General features: G+C 39.7%; 2 protein-coding genes across 4 annotated transcripts in view; one reads left to right on the forward strand and one right to left on the reverse strand.

The window, feature by feature from the left end:
- Positions 1–425: 425 nt before the first annotated feature.
- LOC129409868 (low affinity immunoglobulin gamma Fc region receptor II-a-like) lies at positions 426–11,038 on the reverse strand. Of its 3 annotated transcripts, none has more exons than XM_055156750.1 (6): positions 10,593–11,038; positions 10,335–10,456; positions 8,968–9,222; positions 3,107–3,361; positions 1,938–2,099; positions 435–810 (listed from the first exon to the last, which is right to left on the reverse strand). In XM_055156750.1, exons 2-6 carry the CDS (start codon positions 10,363–10,365, stop codon positions 716–718), a joined length of 798 nt encoding a protein of 265 aa, XP_055012725.1. In that variant the 5' UTR covers positions 10,366–10,456; positions 10,593–11,038; the 3' UTR covers positions 435–715. The 3 variants fall into 3 exon arrangements, with proteins under 3 accessions (XP_055012727.1, XP_055012725.1, XP_055012724.1); XM_055156749.1 differs by having other exon boundaries at positions 10,335–10,449; positions 10,593–11,037; XM_055156752.1 differs by lacking the exons at positions 10,335–10,456; positions 10,593–11,038 and adding an exon at positions 10,213–10,322 and having other exon boundaries at positions 426–810.
- A 9,791-nt stretch (positions 11,039–20,829) lies between these two features.
- Positions 20,830–23,676, forward strand: part of LOC110172747 (uncharacterized) — a 47,236-nt gene continuing 44,389 nt past the window's right edge. Inside the window, exons 1-5 of the mRNA XM_055156796.1 lie at positions 20,830–21,024; positions 21,117–21,386; positions 21,488–21,581; positions 21,668–21,796; positions 23,308–23,494. Of these exons, the coding sequence (XP_055012771.1) occupies positions 20,845–21,024; positions 21,117–21,386; positions 21,488–21,581; positions 21,668–21,796; positions 23,308–23,494 (860 nt within the window). The 5' untranslated portion in view covers positions 20,830–20,844. The remainder of the gene's footprint in view (positions 21,025–21,116; positions 21,387–21,487; positions 21,582–21,667; positions 21,797–23,307; positions 23,495–23,676) is intronic.

Raw genomic sequence — 23,676 nt, forward strand, 5'->3', positions numbered from 1 at the left:
TGGTTTAGACCTGGTTTAGTCCTGTTTTTAGTCCTGGTTTAGTCCTGTTTTAGTCCTGGTTTAGTCCTTTTTTTAGTCCTGGTTTAGACCTGGTTTAGTCCTGTTTTTAGACCTGGTTTAGTCCTGGTTTAGTCCTGGTTTTAGTCCTGGTTTAGTCCTGTTTTTAGTTTACCTGGTTTGTCCTGTTTAGATCCTGGTTTAGTCCTGTTTTTGGTTTAGTCCTGTTTTAGTCCTTTTATCCTGTTTTTAGACCTGGTTTAGTCCTGGTTTAGTCCTGGTTTAGTCCTTTTTTAGTCCTGGTTTAGTCCTGTTTTTAGTCCTCGTTTAGTCCTGGTTTAGTCCTGTTTAGTCCTGGTTTAGAGTCTGGTTTAGACCTGGTTTAGTCCTGGTTTAGTCCTGGTTTAGTCCTGGTTTAGTCCTGGTTTTAGTCCTGGTTTAGCCCAAAATGTGAAAACAGGAAAATATTTCTGTGTAATCCATTTATTTCAACAAAGTAACTGTAATCCAATTCCCACTCACTGAAACAGTAACTGTAACTGAATACAGTTACTCATCATTTGTACTCTGATTACTCCGGTACATGTAATCTGTTACTCCCCAACACTGATCATAACTGAGACTCAAAAACTGTTCACGTCCTTCAAACACGTTCTAAAAACAGCCTTGGATTTGTAAATGACCAAACAGATCAAATTTTACTCTTCATTTTATTTATTTATTTATTTTTTTTACCTTTGAGCTGCTTCATCTTTGCTGTTCGTCTGGAGAAGCGCATGACATTGACGTAAAGAGCGTCACACTGTTCGCTTTCTGCAGAAAAATAAAATAAAATAAAAAATCAGGTGAGCAGAAGATAAATTTAAAGCTGCATTGTGTAACTTTTCTGGTGGAGCGTCCGTCAAACGTTTTTCTTCGTGGAGATTTTTCTTATTTTCTTATTTATTTGTGAAGGGACAGCGCATATTAATGTGAACATTTACATTTTAAAAGATGTTATTGTTTCGTCTAGAATGTTCGTGTGGCATTAAACCTTTCTATCTCCATGGAGACCAAACCGGACCAAGTTACAGGTCAGATCTGTTGAGAGGGGACCCCGATCACAGTCTTAATGTTTGTTTTTCTTGGAATTTTTGAGCTGTAAAACCAGTTATAATTGAATAAATGAAAAGGTAGAGCTGTGGAACATTCCAGACAGAGAAATGACTAACCCGAATCCGTGTGTCGTTCGTTCGTTTATTCGTTTTTCAAAATAAAACCAAAAATAAGAAAATGGAAAAAAACAAAACAATTTTCTTCTTTATTTGTCTGCAAAACCAAAATAAATAAAAAAAACAGATAATGATTTGTTTTTTCAGTTTTTGATTTTGTGTTTAAATGAAAAATGGAAAAAACGAATAAGGGACTGAACCAGGACTAAACCGTTTTCAGTCCCAATCTCAGTCCAGGTCTCAGTTCTGGTCTCAGTTCTGGTCTGGTTCCAGTCAGGTTCCGAGCCTGGTTCAGTCCTGGTTTAGTCCTGGTTCAGTCCTGGTTCAGTCCTTGTTTTAGTCCTGGTTTAGTCCTGGTTCAGTCCTGGTTCAGTCCTGGTTTAGTCCTGGTTCAGTCCTGGTTCAGTCCTGGTTCAGTCCTTGTTTTAGTCCTGGTTTAGTCCTGGTTCAGTCCTGGTTCAGTCCTGGTTTAGTCCGTTATCCGTTTTTTTTTTCCATTTTTCATTTAAACACAAAATCGAAAACTGAAAAAAATGAATCATTTTCTGTTTTTTCATTTTGGTTTTGGAGACAAATAATGAAGAAAATAGTTGTTTTTTTTTCATTTTCTTATTTTTGGTTTTATTTTGAAAAACGAAGGAACGAACGACACACAGATCCCGGACTTTTCCTGCGGCTCAGCTCGTTTCTCTCGTGTTTGTAAGTTTGTGAGGGTGAAGCAGGTCTGACCTTTCCTCCTCTTCTTCTTCTTCTTCTTCCTGACGCAGACGAGGACGACGCAGACGAGAGCCGCTGTCGCCACCGTCACCGCGGCAACAGGAAGCGCGACGATGAGGATGACGGAGGAGAGAACGGAGGCCGGGCTGTCGGAGAGCTGTGGGGGGCTCCCCGCTGTGAACAGAACCACAAACTGACCTCAATAACAAAACAAACAAACAAACAAACAAACAAATAAATAAACGAGACGCACAGACATGGACGAAACAACATGGGTCTAAACGAGGACTACATCAGGTCTGAGTCAGGTCTGTGCCAGGACTAAACCAGGACTAAAACCAAGACTAAAACAAGACTAAACCAGGACTAAAACAAGACTAAACCAGGGACTAAAACAAGACTAAACCAGGACTAAAACAAGACTAAACCAGGACTAAAACAAGACTAAACCAGGACTAAACAAGACTAAAGCAAGACTAAAACAAGACTAAACCAGAACTAAACCAGGATTAAAACGGGACCAAACCAGGACCAAACCAGTACTAAACCAGGACTAAACTAGGTCTAAACCAGGTCTAATCCGGGACTAAACCAGGACTAAAACAAGACTAAAATGGGACTAAAACAAGACTAAACCAGGAACTGAACCAGGACTAAACCAGGACTAAAACAAGACTAAAACAGACTAAAACAGACTAAACCAGGACTAAACAAGACTAAACCAGGACCAAACCAGGAATAAACCAGGACTAAAACAAGACTAAACCAGGACTAAAACAAGACTAAACCAGGACTAAAACAAAACTAAACGATGTTAAACTAAACCATCATCATGTTCAAACTTTGTGTTGAAATTGTATTTTTCTTAAAGTTCCAGGTTGTTCATAATATTATAATATTTTGTAAAAGAAAGAGTTCATCAATTAAAAAAGATTTCTGTAATAGATTTGTGTTTCTCTGCACAAATATTTGAACTTATTGTTATTTTTGGGGTTTATATGACATGAGTTTTCTGATCCGGACACTTTGGGATCAAAATCGGTTGGACACGACCCCGGACCAAAATAATTGAACAGTTTTGTGATTCATATAGAACATATTTTGTGTTGAAACCGACAGCCCCATGAACAATAACACAAACCCAAATGATGAACTTCTGGAATAAGGTGAAGGTAACTGACCCGTTTTGAGCACGTGCAGTGGACTCTCTGCAGACAGCGCCCCCTGGTGGCTGCACGTGTACAGCCCAGAGTCTGAGTGAGACGCAGAGGGGATGGTCAGGTTTCCGCTGGAGCTGTTCCCAACACAAGAACCGTCTTTAAAGAACTCAAACGTTCCTTCAGTTCTCGGTTTGTCTGGGTTCCAAATGCACCGAAGTGTGACTGTGTGTCCCTCTGTTACAGGCAGCGGTGGGCTCTCCAAGATCACATCTCCAGCTACAAACACAACAGAAGCACAACGCACAAGTTCAAGACAAAGAAATTTAACTCAAGAAATCTGCAAAAACAATGGTTACCCTGAGCAACGGGTAGAATAAATATACACGATGTTCCCTACAGATTACAGACCCCAAAATGTAGTTTGTAACCAGTGTTGGGGAGTAATGGATTACATGTACTGGAGTAATCAGAGTACAAATGATGAGTAACTGTATTCAGTTACAGTTACTGTTTCAGTGAGTGGGAATTGGATTACAGTTACTTTGTTGAAATAAATGGATTACAGGGCGGGATTTTCCTGTTTTCACATTTTGGGCTAAATCAAGACTAAACCAGGACTAAACCAGGACTAAAGCAGGACTAAACCAAGTCTAAAACCAGGACTAAACCAAGACTAAACCAAGACTAAACCAGGATTAAACCAGGTCTAAAACTAGGACTAAACCAGGTCTAAAACCAGGTCTAAAACCAGGACTAAACAACATGACAGTAACAGTAGGTGGACATAATTGAAGGCAGCAGTGATCTCATATAAAAATCATTTCTCTATCAGGATGTGGTTGGTACATTCATGTCGTTTTAAAAAACATGACAATATCAAGTAATCCAAAGTATTCAGATTGCATTACTCACTTTAAGTAACTTAATGGATTACTTTACAAACTACATTTTGGGGTATGTAATCTGTAATCTGTAGGGGATTACATTTTAAAAGTCACTTTCCCAACACTATTTGTAACAGAATCCATTAAATTACTTAAAGTGAGTAATGTAATCTGAATACTTTGGATTACTTGATATTGTCGTGTTTTTTAAAACGACATGAATGTACCAACCACATCCTGAAAATTCATGTTTGTTTTCTTCAAATTGTCTGTTGAGTTCAAGTCTCCATGAACAGACTTTTGTTTTACTGTAGAGAAACAAAGACGAGGATCTGAACATGAGAAGTTTTGTTTTATCTGCTAAAAGAAAAGAAAAACTCCAGACTTTACTTAAAAATATTATTGATAGAGAAGTGATTTCTATATGAGACACTGCTGCTTTAAAATATGTTCACACCACTGTTAGTGTCATAATGTTTAAACCAGGTTTTAGCTCTGGTTTTAGCTCTGGTTTTAGTCCTGGTTTAGTCCTGGTTTAGACCTAGTTTTAGACCTAGTTTTAGTCCTGGGTTTAAACCTGGTTTAGTCCTGCTTTAGTGAGGAGACGTCTGAGATTTAACTAAAGGTTTTTGGGTTTTTTTGTCTTGTTTCGCTGTTGTGACCTTTGACCCATCAGATTCAAACGACCATCGTGACGTTCTGTGTTTTTGCACATGACACTTTCATACTGTGCGATGTGGGTGAAGTGTCTTGCCTAAGGACACAACAACAGTTATTGCCACTGACGCCTCCCTGTGGCTCCTGCTCTGTCACTGGTCTGTCGTCCATCCAGGCCTGAGATCTGACGAGATCAGGCCAAGACCACGAGGTTTGAGCTGTTCAACTTTTATCTCAGACGTTTGGAGAATCCCTGTCGTCCATTAGGATCCATGGCAAAGGAAAAATTCTGTTTTGTTACTGGACAAAAGTGTTTTGATCTAAATGTTTCTCAGCTCATCCAAGCTTCTTCTTCAGTTCTGGTGAGACGTTGGTGGACACTGTCTTATATCTGCCTGAAGGGGGCGCTAACTACACTGAAACTACTCTGAATTCTTTAGTTTCTGTTTGTAGCTCGGTCTGTTGAACTTGCACTGGGTGTGGACCGTGACGGAGTCATTTAACAGAATCATCCGGGGCCCTGGGTGGAACGTTCACACCTCTGAGCCCACAAAGTTTCACTCTAGTTTTCTTTGTTTAGGTTTGAAAATGGAGCTGTAAGTAGAAGAGAGAAACTGGTCCACACAAAAAAAACAAAACCCCCGAGCCACAAATGAAGTAATGTGATTTACTCCATTCAGCGTAGTGAAGACTGAAGTGAACGCCACACAGGAGAAACTAAACAGACACTTCACAAGAAGACGAGAGACGAGAGAGCAACACGGGACCTGAGTCTGCCGTTATTATAAAATTATAAATATATATTATAAATATATTTATTATATATAGGCTACATAGTATTATAATGAAACAGAAAAAGACAGTCATTTTGGTCACTATTGGCTGAACTATCAGAGCACAACGCACAGCCAAGCGCAGTTTTGCCCAAGTTTATGCAGCAGCACAACCTGATCCACCGCTCACACCCAGCCCCAACAACACAACGTAACACAACACGAGGCAACGCAACACGAGGCAACGCAACACGAGGCAACGCAACACGAGGCAACGCAACACGAGGCAAACACAAACGCAACACGAGGCAACGCAACACGAGGCAACGCAACACGAGGCAACGCAACACGAGGCAACGCAACACGAGGTAACGCAACACAAGGCAACGCAACACAAGGCAACGCAACACGAGGTAACACAACGCAACACGAGGCAACGCAACACGAGGCAACGCAACACGAGGCAACGCAACACGAGGTCAACGCAACACGAGGTAACACAACGCAACACGAGGCAACGCAACACGAGGCAACGCAACACGAGGTAACGCAACACGAGGTAACGCAACACGAGGTAACGCAACACGAGGTAACGCAACACGAGGTAACAACGCAACACGAGGCAACGCAACACGAGGCAACGCAACACGAGGCAACGCAACACGAGGTAACGCAACACGAGGCAGCGCAACACGAGGCAACGCAACACGAGGTAACGCAACAACGCAACACGAGGCAGCGCAACACGAGGTAACGCAACACGAGGTAACACAACGCAACACGAGGGTAACGCAACACGAGGCAACACAACACGAGGTAACACAACGCAACATGAGGCAACGCAACACAAGAGTAACGCAACACGAGGTAATGCAACACGAGGTAACGCAAAACGAGGGTAACACAACACGAGAGTAACGCAACACGAGGTAATGCAACACGAGGTAACGCAACGCAACACGAGGGTAACACAACACGAGAGTAACGCAACACGAGGTAATGCAACACGAGGTAACGCAACGCAACACGAGGGTAACACAACACGAGGGTAACGCAACACGAGGTAACGCAACACGAGGTAACACACTGCTCACACCCATCCTCAACAACATCAGCAAAACAACAATAAGGGGCTATGGTCACAACATGAACAAACGACAACAGCTCCACCCACGAGCTCAATTACGCACTATTTAAATATAACACTATTTACCTGTGAGGCTCCATCTTCAGATTTGCCCCAAACTAATGAAAACCAGCCTCTTACCTTCTCCAGAGACTGAAGCAGAGTGTTTCCTCTGTCCGCTGTCCCACTGGTTCTGTCTCCAAAAGTTTATTGTCCAATAAGAAGAGATAAAACTGGTCCGTGACAAGAGGTACAGGAGCCGAGTGCACGAGCTGATTGTAAAATTGTCTTAATCCCACTTCCCACTTAAATCTGAAAGTTACACCAGTTCATATTAACACCAGGACACAGGTGGACTTATGTCTCTGTGCGCTGCGCCCAGTGACACTTTTACACCGAGAAACACGCGGGCAGAGGCGGACAGAGCAGCGAGCGACTGCCCCGGCCCCGGCAGAGAGTGGGTCCTGGCTCCGAGAGGCTCCGGCGGCGCGTGGGTCCTGGTCCCGGCGGCGAGTGGGTCCTGGTCCCGGGAGCGCGTGGGTCCTGGTCCCTGGTCCCGGGGCGCGTGGGTCCGGGTCCCGGGGGCGCGTGGGTCCTGGGTCCCGGGGGCGGGTCTGTCCTCGCGCTTTACTGTGGGGTGGTTTAAGTAATAACTAGCCGCCATTATCCAGTGTGTGAATCAGAATCAGAGCCGGAGAGTCTCACCGCAGCCAGAAGCTCATTCCAGTTTAATGCTTCTTTTCTCGCTGTAAAACTACAGCGTAAAACTGTTCCTCGGACGCACATGTACGAACTCTCCATAACCGAACAGCACACAGCTGTTGTTGTTCTCCTCATGATCCTGTGGCAGTAACATGTGTCAGAGTCAGAGCTGAAGGACAGAGCAGCTCATCCACAACAGGTCCACATGTGTCTTCATGTTTATTCAGAACAATCACTGCATTTCATGTCGCTCCGACCCTGCGCCCCAAACACGGATTTTAAGGCTCATGTAAAGTCATGGGCAGAAGCAACGTCATGACGTAAAAAAATTCTCAAAACTTCCGGCTCTTCCACAGAAACTATCAGGCCGCTCCGACTCACCGCACTCACATCCCAAACACATGACTCAAATAAAGTGAGATGAGCACATCTAACGTGATAAAAATATGCCTATGCAGATACACGTTCATTTTTAAACAAAATATTAAACATATAGCCTAATACAAAATAACAACTTTATTTTTTTTTTCTTCTTCTTCTTCTTTTATCGAGGTCAAGTGAGGGAGTGCGTCGCTCTTGCGCCCCTACTGACCAGCCGCCACTGCTGCACATCTGCACCTAAAAACCACAGGTCAGTCGTTTGAGGACAGTGAGGTACAGATCTGAGCCAGACAAAAGAAAATGGTTTGACAGAGGAGTTAAAGAATCTGTTTTTGTTAAGAAAGACAATCCATGTTTGAACAGAAATGGAGGACTCAGACATCATCTGTCTCGTTTTTACAACTCCATCTTCAGACCTAAACCCAGACAGGCCCGTTTCAAAAGGCAAAGAGGCACCAAGGGCCCCGCCCGACGAAGAGGCTGTGAGTCCCTCCAGATAACACGAACAACACCAAATGTTCACACACATGTACAAAGAACTAGACTGACATGGAACAAAAATTATTTCCCAAATTTCAAAGACCCAAAAATCATGTAAATAAATTGATGTATTTCATCATATCTTGTGTTATTCCATCTTTGAACTGTTGATGAAGGTACATGATTTTTTTTTTTTTTTTTAAGTATTTAAAATGATAAAAATGTTCTTGGAAGGACTGACATATTTTATAGAAATAGTTTCCTTTCATTTTGAAGTAATATTAAAGTATTCGGAAGAAAAAATCGACAAATGATGTAAAATCCTGCACCTTCTACTTGTTTGTACAATTTTCCCTCCGTTACTTTTCCCTCCGTTACCATGACCTTTCTTAATAAAAAATCTCATGAGTCAAAAAGTCAGAGGTTTTTCAACCTAATCTTGTACCATATGGTAGAAAACTATATGAAGCAAATATTCACACCAGTTTGTTAAGGATATGTAAGTGAGAACCAAGAGTTATCACTGTTTGGATTTATTGACCAAAAAGTGCTGCATATTTCATTCCCTCCGTTACCGACGTGAGTTTTTTAAATTTTTTGTCTTGAACTTGAAAGAATCTCACAGGTTTAACTTGACCCTGTTGGAGTGTAACTCTTTCCTACATTCTGATACTTTACTTATTTCAATAGTTCCTCTAGTTTCTGAATAAGAGACATTTGAATGTCAAAAATCTGACCGTTTCCCTCCATTACACCTTGACTGGACCCTTATGTGTATATGTGTGTGTATTGTGTCACCGTGGTAACTACTGAACTGAACATTACACATTTAGAGACACATGTAGAAATCCCCCAAGTGTCGAAACCTTCTGTTCTCACCGGTCACAGAGACGTTCACCACAGCCCCACACTGTCCATCTTCAGACTGGCACCAGTACACGCCGGCGTCTTTGTAGTACAAGTTACTGTTAAAATACCAGCGGGATTTAACCTGCGCTGGGTTTTTCTGGTTTTTGTGACGAGTCGTGTTCCTCATGATGGTCCATTCAGATGCGTTGGTTTCATCTCCGCAGCTCAGATAAACCGATTCGTACTGAAAGAACTGCACACGACTCGGGAAAACTCTCAAAGACACTGAAAAGAAAAACAAATGAAGACTCACGTTATGCTGTTTTACAATCCATGTTCTAATGTAAAATATAAATCAATAAAATACTCAGTCGAAATATCCTGCATATTTAACAAAAAACAAAACCCAACTCCAGGTCTGTTTGTGATGAGGAAACTATTACTATTACTATTACTATTACTATTACTATTACTATTACTATTACTATTACTCAGGTCTAAACCAGGACTAAACCAAGACTAAACTAGAGCTAAAACCAGGCCAATATCAGTTCTAAACCAGGTCTAAACCAGGAGTAAGACAGGTCAAAATAAGGCCTAAACCAGATCTAAACCAAGACTAAACAAGGACTAAACTAGAGCTAAACTTAGGACTATATCAGGTCTAAACTGGATCTAAACCAGGTATAAATCAGGTCTAAATTTGGTCTAAACCAGGATTAAACCAGGTCAAAATAAGGACTAAACTAGAGCTAAAATTAGGACTATTTCAGGTCTAAACCAAGACTAAACCAGGTCTATATCAGGTCTAAACCAGGACTAAACTAGGGCTAGACCAGGAGTAAGCCAGGTCAAAATAAGGACTAAACCAGATCTAAACCAAGACTAAACAAGGACTAAACTAGAGCTAAAATTAGGACTATATCAGGTCTAAACCAAGTCTAAACCAGGTCTAAACATGGTCTAAACTGGGTCTAAACCAAGTCTAAACCAAGACTAAACCAGGACTAAACTAGAGCTAAAAGGAGGACTATATCAGGTCTAAACCGGGTCTAAATCTAGTATAAAACAGGTCTAAACCAGGTCTAAACCAAGACTAAACTAGGGCTAAAATTAGGACTATTTTAGGTACAAACCAGGTCTAAACCAGGTCTAAACCAGGACTAAACCAGAGGAGCAGGTGTCTGTAGAAAGTACAAATACCTGATCTTAAATGTACTGAAGTAAAAGTAAAAAGTGTACACTGTTAAATCTACTCTATTAAAGTACAAATACCTCAGATTTATGCCCTAAATACTTCAGTACTTTTACTTCATCACGTTCCATCATGTTTTCTGTTGAGCTGCAGTGTGTCGGCGGCTCGTTCCTGCTCAGACAGACGTTAAAAAGTTTCTTACCGAGGAACGAGCAGAGCGCGGCCAGGTCCATGTCCGTGTCAGTCTGACGTGGGGTTTGATGTACTTTGCTTTTGTACAGGATGCTGATTCTCTGCACTCTCCTGCTTCAAGTTTCCTGTGACCTCGAAAAAAAAAGTTTAACAGTTTGTTTTTTTTTTAATCTGACCACAAAACTGAGAAAAAACACAGAATAAACAATAAATATCCAGTGATTACAGAGGGAGTATTACACTAAAACACACGACGTCTTTAAATCACCTTTTACTGTTTTGAAATCGCTGTATTCGCCGAAAACAACGATTTAAAATGTAAAGTTAAGTTCAGCTTTTGTGTTGCCACTCCGAGACCCTTTTCCTGTGCAGAGTCACTTCCCCTCAGAGTGAGATCATGACCACAAGACACGCTAACTCACAAATGAAACTCCTGCACTCTGTACCATTTTTGGTTCTAAAGTTCCATATGTTTTAAACCACAGGGGTCAAACATACGGCCCGGGGGCCAGATCCGGCCCTCCAAGACCTTTAATCTGGCCCTTGGCTGATTTTCTACTCAAATATTTGAATGATATTTTCTATTAAAATCTTGGTAATTTTCTGTGGTGTTTATCACAGCAGCGTCTCCAGCGTCTCTGTACGTGGCCCCTCCCACCAGAGCAGCACAAATGAAGACTTGTCTCTTTCCAAACGCTCTTAAAGGACGATCGTTTTGACTGTTGACCGTGACACCCTCATCAGAAAAATGTCCAACATGAGAAAAGTGGAGCCGAGTGCAGGATTTTACAACAAAAATGGACTTATTCCTGTTTACAGACAAGTTATTTTTAAAATGTTGTGTTGAAATTGTATTTTTCTTCAAGTTTCAGGTTGTTCATAATATTATAATATTTTGTAAAAGAAAGAGTTCATCAATTTAAAAAGATTTCTGTAATAGATTTGAGTTTCTCTGCACAAATATTTGAACTTATTGATATTTTTGGGGTTTATATGACATGAGTTTTCTGATCCGGACACTTTGGGATCAAAGTCGGTTGGACACGACCCCCGGAACAAAAATCTGACTATATAAAGGAATGTATGAGACAATTATCAGACAATACATTCTATGAGAAACTTCCAAGTAATCCTACAGATGATTTTAAGAACTCTATTCATGAAGCTTTAAGTTTATTGTTACAGAATGGTGAGATTTCTGAAAATGAATATAGCTTTCTTAAAGTGGATTACCTTATTATTCCTACTTTCTATATATTGCCAAAAATACACAAAAGCCTTGAAAATCCACCAGGGAGACCAACTGTAGCCAGTATTGGCTCACTCACATCTAATCTGTCTATTTTTATTGATAGTATTATCAGACCTTCCTTCATAAAGGACACAGGTCATATGATCAACTTTGTTGAATCTATAGACTGTGTCTCCAGTGAAGAGGAATGGTATTTGGTATCTTTTGATATAAACTCTATGTACACCTCCATTCCACATGATGGGGGTATTGAGGCAATGAAACATTATGTGACCAAATTGAACATTGAGGTTCCCTCTTTGAATTCTATTCTGGATATGTCGTGGCTTATATTGAAAAACAACTATTGGGTTTTTCAGGACACTTTTTACATTCAAAAACACGGAGTACCTATGTGTAGCCCTTTCTCACCATCCTTCTGTAACTTATACATGGGTCTGTTTGAGGAAAAGTTTATTTATCATGATAATGAATTCAAAGAAAACATATGTCTATGGAAGAGATATTTGGACGACATTTTTTGCTTGTTCAAAGGTATTAAATTGAGACTTGAGTCATTTTTTGCTTATCTGAACTCACGCTCCTCATATATATCTTTTATAATGGATCATGATCAACAGCACTTGAGTTTTTTGGACTTGTGGATCATCAGAGAGGTAATCAGCTGTATACAGACTTATATAAAAAGCCTACAGCTCGAAATTCTTTACTTAGAGCTGACTCTCAACATCCACTTCCACTGAAAAAGAGTCTCCCATACAGCCAGTTTTGTAGGCTTAAAAGAATATGCCACAAAACTGATGACTTTGAAAGAAATTTAAGTAATATGATGACAAACTTTGAACAAAGGGGTTATAAGAAATTTATTTTAAATGATGCTGCCACTAAAGTTAAAGGAAAACCTAGATCTGATTTTCTGAGGGTCAACCCTCCAAAAAATGCCAATAAGCGGATTATATTTTCTACTGGATACTCAAAACCCGCGGAACAACTCAAAAACATCATAACTAAACATTGGCATATACTAAAAACTGACCCTTCATTGGGTGTGGCTTTCAAAGAGCTCCCCCTAGTGGTGTATAAAAGAGGAAGAAACCTTGGAGATAGACTTGTGCACTTCTACCTTCCTCCTAATCAAACCACATCATGCCAAACTATACTGACTCCTATTCCTGATGGAAATCGTCGTTGTGGTGGGTGCAGTCAGTGTAACTACACATATCGCTGCAACAGTTTTAAGCTCCTCACACTGGTAAAGAAATAAAGATCAAAGGAATTATATCCTGTAACACCAAGTCTGTGATTTATATGATCACCTGCCCCTGTGGTAAAGCTTATGTGGGTAAAACCAGCAGGGCTTTAAAAACACGGATTGCAGAGCAGAGGAGAACAATCAGATGTAAAAACATGAACTCTTCCTTAAGATATATCGGCATTGAACATGTGGAACTGCCCCCTAGAGGTGGGAACCTAGAGATGCTCCTGTCAAAAAGAGACACTTCTGGATTCACCATCTTAAAACTCTTACTCCTCATGGACTGAATGTGGAGTTTGATTTAAGATGTTTTTTGTGATAGACCAACTACTTCTGTATTTTATAAAATGTTTTTTTATGTAAACAGTTGTTTCTTGTTGTAGAATGGACTGAACTCACTGGGTGACCTCACTTTGGGACCTCCCGTTCATTGAGTGGGTATCTGGGCACCTGGGCTGGCAACCATTTTGTGTGCTGTGATCCAAGACAAGAAAAATATCTGATGAAGGCTTTTTTTGCCGAAACGTTATTTTGTTAATAAAATAGTATTTGGACATCGGCCAACCGAGTTTGCTATGCATTTTTTCACCCTGATCTGGCTACTCCTTGCATTTGCACCTCTGCAGGAATCTTGGTGTGCGTTTTCTGTTTCTTTTTATCTAAATTGGGTTTAAACCAGGCCTTTGTCAAGTCTAAACCAGGTCTATATTAGGTCTAAACCAGGTCTACTTCAGGACTAAATCAGATCTAAACCAGGACTAAACCAGAGGAGCAGGTGTCTGTAGAAAGTACAAATACCTGATCTTAAAAGTAGTGAAGTAAAAGTAAAAATTGTACACTGTTAAATCTACTCTATTAAAGTACAAATACCTCAGATTTATGTTTACAGACAAGTTATTGTTAAAACATTGTGTTGAAATTGAATTTTTCTTCAAGTTTCAGGTTGTTCATAATATTATTATATATTATAATATTATAATAAGAAAGAGTTCATCAATTAAAAAAGATTTCTGTAATAGATTTGTGTTTCTCTGCACAAATATTTGAACTTATTGTTATTTTTGGGGTTTATATGACATGAGTTTTCTGATCCGGACACTTTGGGATCAAAGTCGGTTGGACACGACCCCGGAACAAAATGAGTTCGACCCCCCTGTTTTAAACAGACCATGTATGAAACATGGAACAAAAATTATTTCCCAAATTTCAAAGACCCAAAAATCATGTAAATAAATGGATGTATTTCATCATATCTTGTGTTATTCCATCTTTGAACTGTTGATGAAGGTACATGATTTTTTTTTATGTATTGTTAGGCGTGTTCTATCAGAAATGACTAGACTCAATCAATTTAAATCAGTTTATTCCCCTGACAATACAATTCTAATACAGAGCTCTGGGTCAAATCGTTGTCCCTAAAACTGCCGACAAAGTTACAGAGGATTTACATCAGGCATCTGACTGCCTCTGAATACTTCAACCCAGTTTTTATAAACATCCATATGAATATGCAAATAATATGATGAGATGTTTCACGCCTTGAATCGTCGCCTTGAAGCGTCAGCATTTCTTCTTTGGGGGAAGTGACAACCCCCTCCAAACCATTGTAAATCACACCAAGTCTGTTTAGATAAACCAGCTGTTTATCTCCACAGTCCAGTTCTGTAAAGGAATTTGCTTAGAAGCACATAGGTCACACATTATGTAAGAAACACAATGGTGCTGTTCAACAGATAAGATCTCAGTGTTTAAGCTTCAACTCAATGTGTAACTTCATTAAACAATATTCAAACCACCACTTGATACAGTCTTCAGTATTTAAAATGATAAAAATGTTCTTGGAAGGACTGACATATTTTATAGAAATAGTTTCTTTCATTTTGAAGTAATATTAAAGTTTTCAGAAGAAAAAAGTGACAAATGATGTAAAATCCTGCACCTTCTACTTGTTTGTACAATTTTCCCTCCGTTACTTTTCCCTCCGTTACCATGACCTTTCTTAATAAAAAATCTCATGAGTCAAAAAGTACGAGGTTTTTCAACCTAATCTTGTACCATATGGTAGAAAACTATATGAAGCAAATATTCAAACCAGTTTGTTAAGGATATGTAAGTGAGAACCAAGAGTTATCACTGTTTGGATTTATTGACCAAAAAGTGCTGCATATTTCATTCCCTCCGTTACCGACATGAGTTTTTAAATTTTTTGTCAACAACTTGAAAGAATCTCACAGGTTTAACTTTACCCTGTTGGAGTGTAACTCTTTCCTACATTCTGATACTTTACTTATTTCAATAGTCCCTCTAGTTTCTGAATAAGAGACATTTGAATGTCAAAAATCTGACCCTGTTTCCTCCGTTACCACTTGACCGAACCCCAGTTTAGGTTTGGGATTATAAGACTGTTACACTATGTACTAAATATGCACTAATAATTTACAAGACAAGACAAAACGCGAAGCAAAAACTGATCTAAATGTATGTTCCAGTGTTGGTACAGACGACGCCAACAGCGCAGAGTCGACCTACCGCGACATGTGGCTGAAGTTTGCCTAATAAATGTGCACAAATACATCTGGGTTTAGTTTGGTAAATGTGCAGAGGCTGAATCCCACTGTAAAACTAGTACGAACCATGTGACTCCAGTGAGAAACTTGAAAAAAACAGGTTTAAAAATCACTTTTTTTTTCAGTTTTGTGTAAAGTGCTGTTGAAAGTTCTGTTATAGAAGTGGTTCTTAAACTGAGGGTGAGGCTCCACAAAAGAGGCGCAGAGTGTTTCAGTGCAGTTTGTTTGGCTTTGTAGTCACATGTTCTTTAATGACGAACCACGACACACGACATCGTACGTTTAGGTATTTAATCTCAATCTGTTTTGACTGTCTGACCCATTGGAGAAAACAATAGATATAAAACATTTAGATTTAACCAGGCTCCTACCAGTGTCGGACAGTAACAGATTACAAGTACTGGAGTAATCAGAGTACAAATGATGAGTAACTGTATTCAGTTACAGTTACTGTTTCAGTGAGTGGGAATTGGATTACAGTTACTTTGTTTTCTCGGTAATTACACTCATCGCCGGACACTAAACCAGGTCTAAACCAGGACTAAACCAGGTCTAAAACCAGGTCTAAAACCAGGTCTAAACCAGGTCTAAACCAAGTCTAAAACCAAGTCTAAACCAAGTCTAAACCAGGTCTAAAACCAGGTCTAAAACCAGGTCTAAACCAGGTCTAAACCAAGTCTAAAACCAAGTCTAAACCAAGTCTAAACCAGGTCTAAAACCAGGTCTAAAACCAAGTCTAAACCAGGTCTAAACCAGGTCTAAAACCAGGTCTAAATCAGGTCTAAACCAGGTCTAAACCAGGTCTAAAACCAGGTCTAAACCCAGGTCTAAACCAGGTCTAAACCAGGTCTAAACCAAGTCTAAACCAGGTCTAAAACCAAGTCTAAACCAGGTCTAAATCAGGTCTAAAACCAGGTCTAAACCAGGTCTAAAACCAGGTCTAAACCAAGTCTAAACCAAGTCAAAAACCAAGTCTAAACCAGGTCTAAAACCAAGTCTAAACCAGGTCTAAAACCAAGTCTAAACCAGGTCTAAAACCAAGTCTAAACCAGGTCTAAACCAGGTCTAAAACCAGGTCTAAACCAGGTCTAAAACCAGGTCTAAAACCAGGTCTAAACCAGGTCTAAAACAGGTCTAAACCAGGTCTAAAACAGGTCTAAAACCAAGTCTAAACCAGGTCTAAAACCAGGTCTAAACCAGGTCTAAAACCAAGTCTAAACCAGGTCTAAACCAGGTCTAAACCAGGTCTAAACGAGACCTGTCTCCTCTTCTTCTATCAATAATCTTTTTGAAGACTCGGCCTGTTTATTTTCTTTTATCAGATAAAACATTTTATGTGAAGATTTCCTCGTCTTTGTTCCTCTACAGCAAATCAAATAATCCAAAGTATTCAGATTACATTACTCACTTTAAATAACTTAATGGATTACGTCACAAACTACATTCTGGTGTGTGTAATCTGTAATCTGTAATCTGTAATCTGTAATCTGGATTACATTTTAAAAGTCACCTTCCCAACTCTGGCTCCTTCTTGGTACAAACAGTTTGCGTGAGTTTGCAGTGTAACGTGTAAATGTGTTTGGTCTGGTGAACACAGGTGAACACAGGTGAACACAGGTGAACACAGGTGAACACCGGTGAACACAGGTGAACACAGGTGAACACACCGGTGAACACACCGGTGAACACTGGTGAACACAGGTGAACACAGGTGAACACAGGTGAACACTGGTGAACACGGTGAACACAGGTGAACACAGGTGAACACAGGTGAACACAGGTGAACACAGGTGAACACAGGTGAACACTGGTGAACACAGGTGAACACAGGTGAACACTGGTGAACACAGGTGAACACTGGTGAACACTGGTGAACACTGGTGAACACCGGTGAACACAGGTGAACACCGGTGAACACACGGTGAACACAGGTGAACACAGGTGAACACAGGTGAACACTGGTGAACACAGGTGAACACTGGTGAACACTGGTGAACACAGGTGAACAGGTGAACACAGGTGAACACAGGTGAACACAACACTGGTGAACACAGGTGACACGTGAACACGGTGAACACACTGGTGAACACAGGTGAACAGGTGAACACTGGTGAACACAGGTGAACACAGGTGAACACTGGTGAACACAGGTGAACACAGGTGAACACTGGTGAACACAGGTGAACACTGGTGAACACTGGTGAACACACAGTGGTGAACACAGGTGAACACTGGTGAACACACCGTGAACACAGGTGAACACCGGTGTTCACCGGTGAACACAGGTGAACACCGGTGTTTGTTTATTTATTTCTTTTTATATTTAAAACTTTTTCCACTGAATTGTTCAACAGGTTGAACCAGTCTCTTCTGACGTCTCTGGTTTAGATCCAAACTGTGGTGAATCACTCGAGCGGCCGTCACCAGACACAGTAAGTCTCTATTTGTCTTTTTGTTTATTAATTATTAATATTTAATTGATATGGATGTAATAATGATGAGTAACTGTACTCAGTTACAGTTACTGTTTCAGTGAGTGGGAATTGGATTACAGTTACTTTGTTGAAGTAAATGGATTATACAGAGGGATTTTACTGTTTTCACATTTTGGGCTAAATCCCTTTTCTTTTTTTTCTTTTTTTTTTTCTTCAGCAATTCCACTCATTGCTGGACACTAAACCAGGTCTAAACCAGGACTAAACCAGGTCTAAACCAGGTCTAAACCAGGACTAAACCAGGACTAAACCAGGTCTAAACCAGGACTAAACCAGGTCTAAACCAGGACTAAACCAGGTCTAAACCAGGACTAAACCAGGACTAAACCAGGTCTAAACCAGGACTAAACCAGGATTAAACCAGGTCTAAACCAGGACTAAACCAGGTCTAAACCAGGACTAAACCAGGACTAAACCAGGTCTAAACCAGGATTAAACCAGGTCTAAACCAGGTCTAAACCAGGACTAAACCAAGACTAAACCAGGTCTAAATCAGGTTTAAACCAGGACTAAACCAGGACTAAACCAGGTCTAAACCAGGACTAAACCAGGACTAAACCAGGACTAAACCAAGACTAAACCAGGTCTAAATCAGGTCTAAACCAGGACTAAACCAGGTCTAAACCAGGACTAAATCAGGTCTAAACCAGGACTAAACCAGGAATAAACCAGGTCTAAACCAGGACTAAATCAGGTCTAAACCAGGACTAAACCAGGTCTAAAACCAGGTTCAAACCAGTTCTAAACCTGGTCTAAAACCAGGTCTAAACCAGGACTAAAGCAGGTCTAAACCAGGACTAAAGCAGGACTAAAGCAGGACTAAAACCAGGTCTAAACAGGATTTAACAGGTCTAAACCAGGTCTAAACCAGGACTAAACCAGGTCTAAAACTAGGTCTAAACCAGGTCTAAACCAGATCTAAACCAGGTCCAAACCCAAGGTCCAAAGAAAATCTAAACCTTTTAAATGATCTTATGCAAATTCAAGGAAGAGCAAACTCAAAGTGAAAATGCCTGAAAGTCTCCTTCATTTTCACATAACGCTGTGGTAAAAAAAGCTTCTTTACGTCACTTTTCTTGCCTCGGAGCAAAGTTTACACAGCACGAACACGACATTAAAGTGTTTAGTTTGAATTTTGCAGTGGTGTCGTTCACAAAAATGAAAGGAACAGTTTATTCCCTTATTGTGTTGATCTAAGGATTTATACTAAGACTAAAAAAAACAACCAACGAGACGTGAGATGGTAAACGCCTCTACAAAGGACTATAAGAGTCATATAAAAAAATAAATGATGAGAATTATGAGATTATGAGAATAAAGTTGTAAAATTTCAACATCTCTGCTTCTACGCATCAAATACAAACTGGATTTTCATAAAGTTACATCTTTACTTTGACTACAACTTCATTCTTGTACAATGACAACTTTATTCTCATAAAATTACAACTTTATTATAAAAAAAAAACAAAAAACTTTATTCTCGTAAAATTGTGACGTAATATAGAAATGTTATGACTTTTTTCTCAAAACGCCAGCAAAATTATTATTATTATTATTATTATTTTTTTTTTTTATCAGTTTAGATCGGTTTAGATCCAAATTGTAAAACTGTAACTGTAACTATGATTTCATTATAACAAAATTGTAACTTTATTCTTGTAAAAATTGTGATGTAATGTAGAAATGTTATGACTTTTTTCTCAATCCTCCAGTAAAATGATATTAGAGACTCACCTCCTTTTAAAAAGATTCAAACTTGTTCTACACTATTTTAGCTCCATTTTATTCCAGTGTTGGGAAGTTTACTTTTAAAATGTAATCCCCTACAGATTACAGATTACAGATTACAGATTACACACACCAAAATGTAGTTTGTAACATAATCCATTAAATTACTTAAAGTGAGTAATGTAATCTGAATACTTTGGATTATTTGATTTGTTGTAGAGAAACAAAGACGAGGAAATCGAGTCTTTAAAAATATGATTGATAGAAGAGGAGGAGACAGGTCTGGTTTAGACCTGATTTAGACCTGGTTTAGATTTAGACCGTTTAGACCTAGGGTTTTAGACCTGGTTTAGTTTAGACCTGGTTTAGACCCCTAGACCTGGTTTTAGACCTGGTTTAGACCTGGTTTAGACCTGGTTTAGACCTGGTGGTTTAGACCTGGTTTAGACCTGGTTTAGACCTGGTTTAGACCTGGTTTAGACCTGGTTTAGACCTGGTTTAGACCTGGTTTTAGACCTGGTTTAGACCTGGTTTAGACCTGGTTTAGACTGGTTTTAGACCTGGTTTAGACCTGGTTTTAGACCTGGTTTAGACCTGGTTTTAGACCTGGTTTTAGACCTGGTTTAGACCTGGTTTAGACCTGGTTTTGGTGGTTTAGACCTGGTTTAGACCTGGTTTAGACCTGTTTTAGTTTTAGACCTGGACCTGGTTTAGACCTGGTTTAGACCTGGTTTAGACCTGGTGGTTTAGACCTGGTTTTAGACCTGGTTTAGACCTGGTTTAGACCTGGTTTAGACCTGGTTTAGACCTGGTTTAGACCTGGTTTTAGACCTGGTTTAGACCTGTTTTAGACCTTTTAGACCTGGTTTAGACCTGGTTTTAGACCTGGTTTTAGACCTGGGTTTTAGACCTGGTTTAGACCTGGTTTAGACGTTTTAGACCTGGTTTAGACCTGGTTTTAGACCTGGTTTAGACCTGGTTTAGACCTGGTTTAGACCTGGTTTAGACCTGGTTTTTTTTAGACCTGGTTTTTGGTTTAGACCTGGTTTTAGACCTGGTTTAGACCTGGTTTAGACCTGGTTTAGACTTGGTTTAGACCTGGTTTAGACCTGGTTTAGACCTGGTTTTAGACCTGGTTTTAGACCTGGTAGACCTGTCCGACACGGTTCTTATCGTGTTTCTATTTCAGGTTGGGGAAGATCGTGACTAGAAGAACACAGCTGATGTCTGGACTCTTGTTGTTGAGTTTGTTGTTTTTAACAACAGGAGTTGGTGGATTCAAACTGGATCAAGACCCTGATTCTCAGAGTCACTGGGAAATCACTGAACAGGCCATTTTAGAGGTGACCGCCCGGGCCTGCCGCGCTCTGGCCCGGGAGGAGGGCAGGGAGTTCACATCCCCGGTAAAACAATCTGTCTGATCGTCGTAACGAGTAAAGTACAAACTATTCCAATGAGGGTTTTTTTTTATTTAAATGTTTATATTTTATTGCAGGCCACACTGACAGCACAGTCTCTCCTTGAAGCATGTGCAGCCACAAGTTCAGCCAGGAATTTTGCCATGAATAAATTTGAGATCAAAGCTTTTAATTCTTTAGTCAATGTTGATTATGACCGATCCTCAAGGCACCATTTTGACGATGAAAGTTTTGACGAAGGAAAGGAGCTGATCACAGACGGACTGTACATAGTAAAAGCCAACATCAAGAGAGGAAACTATGCTGCAGCGAGATATAAACTTGGAGAAATCTTACACACTTTACAGGTTTGATTTATTTCAGGCTCATGCATTTCATTTTCAGTTACATCAGTTAAATATAACTATTTTAAATATGAGACAATCAGAATAATATTTGCTCTTAACAGGATTTCTACAGTCACAGCAACTGGATAGAACTGGGCAACGATCTGCCAAACAAAAATCTGATCAGGAAAGATGCGGCGCTGGAGACTGCAGCAGGTTTGCAGCTAAACTTATACAAGACACTTAAGAAGCACAAATCCCAAATCTAAAAACCATCTGAAAATGACTTTATACTTTTTTAGCCAAAAACAAACCAACCTGCCGTAACTGCACTGAAAACTGCACCAACAACATTTTGGAAGATATTCTCCAGGAAAACCTTCTGACTTCTGGCTACTTCTCCCCGTTTCCCTTTAATAACAAGCCAATAGGTAATTTATGTACTTTTACTTACAGTGAGGAAAATAAGGGTCCGGTCAAGTGTTAACGGAGGGAAACAGGGTCAGATTTTTGACATTCAAATGTCTCTTATTCAGAAACTAGAGGAACTATTGAAATAAGTAAAGTATCAGAATGTAGGAAAGAGTTACACTCCAACAGGGTCAAGTTAAACCTGTGAGATTCTTTCAATTTCAACTTTTTGGTCAATAAATCCAAACAGTGATAACTCTTGGTTCTCACTTACATATCCTTAACAAACTGGTTTGAATATTTGCTTCATATAGTTTTCTACCATATGGTACAAGATTAGGTTGAAAAACCTCTTACTTTTTGACTCATGAGATTTTTTATTAATAAAGGTCATGGTAACGGAGGGAAAAGTAACGGAGGGAAAATTGTACAAACAAGTAGAAGGTGCAGGATTTTACATCATTTGTGGCTTTTTTCTTCTGAATATTTTAATATTACTTCTAAATGAAAGGAAACTATTTCTATAAAATATGTCAGTCCTTCCAAGAACATTTTAATCATTTTAAATACTTAAAAAAAAAAAAATCATGAACCTTCATCAACAGTTCAAAGATGGAATAACACAAGATATGATGAAATACATCCATTTATTTACATGATTTTTGGGTCTTTGAAATTTGGGAAATAATGTTTGTTGCATGTTTCATACATGGTCTGTTTAAAACAGATGGAACTTTAGAACCAAAAATGGAACAGAAAAAAGGTCAACAGTTTGATAAACTAGAGTACATATGTATCTGTTCAATACATTTTTATATCAGATGTTTTAACTTGAAGTTTTGGCCTTGTTGTTTACTTCTGCTTGACCAGGACCATTGATTTTGTTGCTATTTTTTATCAAATTAGTATTAATACTTACTTGCTGCAGGCTTATTGGTGTTGATGACGTAACCATCAGAGTGTGATGGCTTCATAAAATTGTGCAACGCAAGTAGAAGGTGCAGGATTTTACATAATTTGTCAACTTTTTTCTTCCGAATACTTTAATATTACTTCAAAATGAAAGGAAACAGTTTCTATAAAATATGTCAGTCCTTCCAAGAACATTTTTATCATTTTAAATACATTTTTTTTTTTTTTTTTGAAAAATCCTGTACCTTCATCAACAGTTCAAAGATGGAATAACACAAGATATGATGGAATACATCCATTTATTTGGTACATTTAAGCGGCACGTTGCACTCGCTTTTTCAGTTCGTTCCTCTGTTCCGTTCCTCGTTGGCGTGGAGTGATGTGTGTGTCTGTGGGTCTGCGGGTGCTGCGGCTTTGTAGTTTACTGAAGTCGTGTTGGGACACCTGAGTGGATTCGTGTATGGGGTGCTCTGGATTGCGGGGCGCGGTCATTTTTAGTTGCGGTTAATAGGGTACTTATTTTCCTCACTGTGTACTAGTACATAGTAAATATCACCTAATGTTCTCAATAGTTTATTTTAAAATCTGCAGAATTATTTTTACAAATTGCTTTTCACAGGGAAATGTAGCCACGGAGACAGGAGGGACAATACAAGGCACAGCGACGCCACAGGTGGAATAAACAAAGACGGTGTGAAATCCTCCCACGGACATCTGCACCTGAAAGCAGCACAAGTAGCAACAGCCGCCACCTCCGAGCTGCTGGACGACGTGCTCGCCACGGTCGGGCACAAAGACTTTTTACGGTATGAAACAGTACGGCGTGCAAAAAAAATCTAAGAAAACTGAATAGAACTGTCAGAAAATAACAGAGATATGAACAGAAATAAACTCAGAAGGCAGAATTCAGGGTTTTACTCGCGGCGAGGGACAGTGGCGCCGCTGCAGCTCTTAACTGTCGAAGGGTCACTTTCCCGCCGCTGCGTAT

This window comes from Boleophthalmus pectinirostris, unplaced genomic scaffold, assembly GCF_026225935.1.
Source record: "Boleophthalmus pectinirostris isolate CB_2022bp ecotype Guang Dong unplaced genomic scaffold, ASM2622593v1 HiC_scaffold_20, whole genome shotgun sequence".
Lineage (NCBI taxonomy): Eukaryota > Metazoa > Chordata > Actinopteri > Gobiiformes > Gobiidae > Boleophthalmus > Boleophthalmus pectinirostris.

Excerpts from the sequence above, each read along its gene's own strand:
- LOC129409868 (XM_055156750.1), bottom strand. The coding sequence starts at position 10,365 with ATGGACCTGGCCGCGCTCTGCTCGTTCCTCG. Across the intron at positions 3,362-8,967 it reads GGTGAACGTCTCTGTGACCG|CTGGAGATGTGATCTTGGAG; the intron begins GTGAGAACAGAA and ends TTGTGTTTGTAG. Across the intron at positions 811-1,937 it reads GAAGAAGAAGAGGAGGAAAG|AAAGCGAACAGTGTGACGCT; the intron begins GTCAGACCTGCT and ends ATTTTTCTGCAG.